General features: G+C 61.3%; 1 protein-coding gene across 1 annotated transcript; it reads right to left on the bottom strand.

The window, feature by feature from the left end:
• Positions 1–31: 31 nt before the first annotated feature.
• LOC112462268 (high mobility group protein DSP1-like) lies at positions 32–1331 on the bottom strand (the record flags this gene model as incomplete). Its single annotated transcript, XM_025027990.1, has 1 exon — positions 32–1331. A coding segment is annotated over exon 1 (566 nt), but the record flags the coding sequence as incomplete, so codon positions are not given.
• Between the last annotated feature and the right edge of the window lie 6 nt (positions 1332–1337).

Raw genomic sequence — 1337 nt, 5'->3', positions numbered from 1 at the left:
CGTGGCGGCGTCCATGACTCCGCTCGGATACCACCACTGTACGCCGGGCGGCGGTGCGGAAGGTGTGCCGGGTACGCCGGCGGCGCCGCCGCCACCGGCACCCGCACCACCGCCGCCACCACCGCCGCCGCCACCGCCGCCGCCGCCGCCAGCGGCGCCTTGTCCAGGACCCGGCGCCGTACCAAGCCTGTAATCGTATCCACCCCTCATGCACGCGGCGCCGCCGCCGCCCGGCGTGGATGTCGACACCGGACTCGATATCGCGCCGGTGGTGGCCGGGTTCTGGAAGCTGGAGGCCATTTTGTAGGAGAAGAGCTGTTGGTTCACCGCGGCGGCAGTACTTCGGACGCTGTCCGGATGGTGCTGCGACTGCTGCTGTTGCGCGAGCTGTTGCTGCTGCTGCTGCTGTTGTTGCTGCTGCTGCTGTTGCTGTTGTTGCTGCTGCTGCTGATTCATCAGATGCTGATGTAGATTCTGTTGTTGCTGCTGTTCGGTCTGGAGATTGGAGGGCCACCAGGCGGCACCGCCGGAGGCATCCTCTCGGTTACCCGGGCTCGCGGTGCCCCAGCCACCGGCCACGCGGTGGTGCTCCGACATATCGCGACGTACGTCCGTACGTCCGTGAGCGTCCTCAGCCTCTCGTTTTACCCGCCGGTGACACAACACCAGCGAGGGAAAAGAAAAATTCACGGAGGACGTGCTCGCACGCGCGCGCACACGTACACATGCACGCGCTAGCGTTCCCTTTCTCTTTCCCTCTCCCTCTCTCTATTCCCGTCCGTCTTTCTTTCTTGCTACGAGTCTTTCTCTCCTCCTCCCTTTCTCTATCTTTCTTTCTCTCTCACACACACACTCGCTCTCTCTCTTTCTAGTACTCACACGCACACGCGCGCGCCCGCACGCTCATAACTCGGCAACATCCCGCGTGTGCACGCACAGTGCACACAGACAGCAAACTCTATATTACTCCTTCTCTCTCTTTCTCTCTCTCTCACTCGCTCGCTCGCGCACGTACACGGAATCCGTCTCACATTCGCACACTTGGGAACTCGCTGGTACGAACGCTTAGATGTCGGACAGGAGAGGAGAGGAGAGACACGCACCACACGCACGCGTTTCAAACGCGGTCTCACTGTCGCACGACACTGTCCACGTTCAACCGCGGCCGACGGTGACGGTTGAACACCGCTACGAAGAAGAACACCGATCACTATAACGCTCGTGCTTGCCCGTGCTCGCTTACTCGCATCGCGAACGGCGAGCGCGCAGGCGAAACGACGTTTCCACCGGTTTCCTTCTCTCTTTCCTCTTTTTTTTTTCTTTACGCGTAACCAGCG

This window comes from Temnothorax curvispinosus, unplaced genomic scaffold (genome assembly GCF_003070985.1).
Source record: "Temnothorax curvispinosus isolate PA1 unplaced genomic scaffold, ASM307098v1 QBEX01000175.1, whole genome shotgun sequence".
Taxonomy (NCBI): domain Eukaryota; kingdom Metazoa; phylum Arthropoda; class Insecta; order Hymenoptera; family Formicidae; genus Temnothorax; species Temnothorax curvispinosus.
This window is presented reverse-complemented; position numbering and strand designations above follow the sequence as displayed.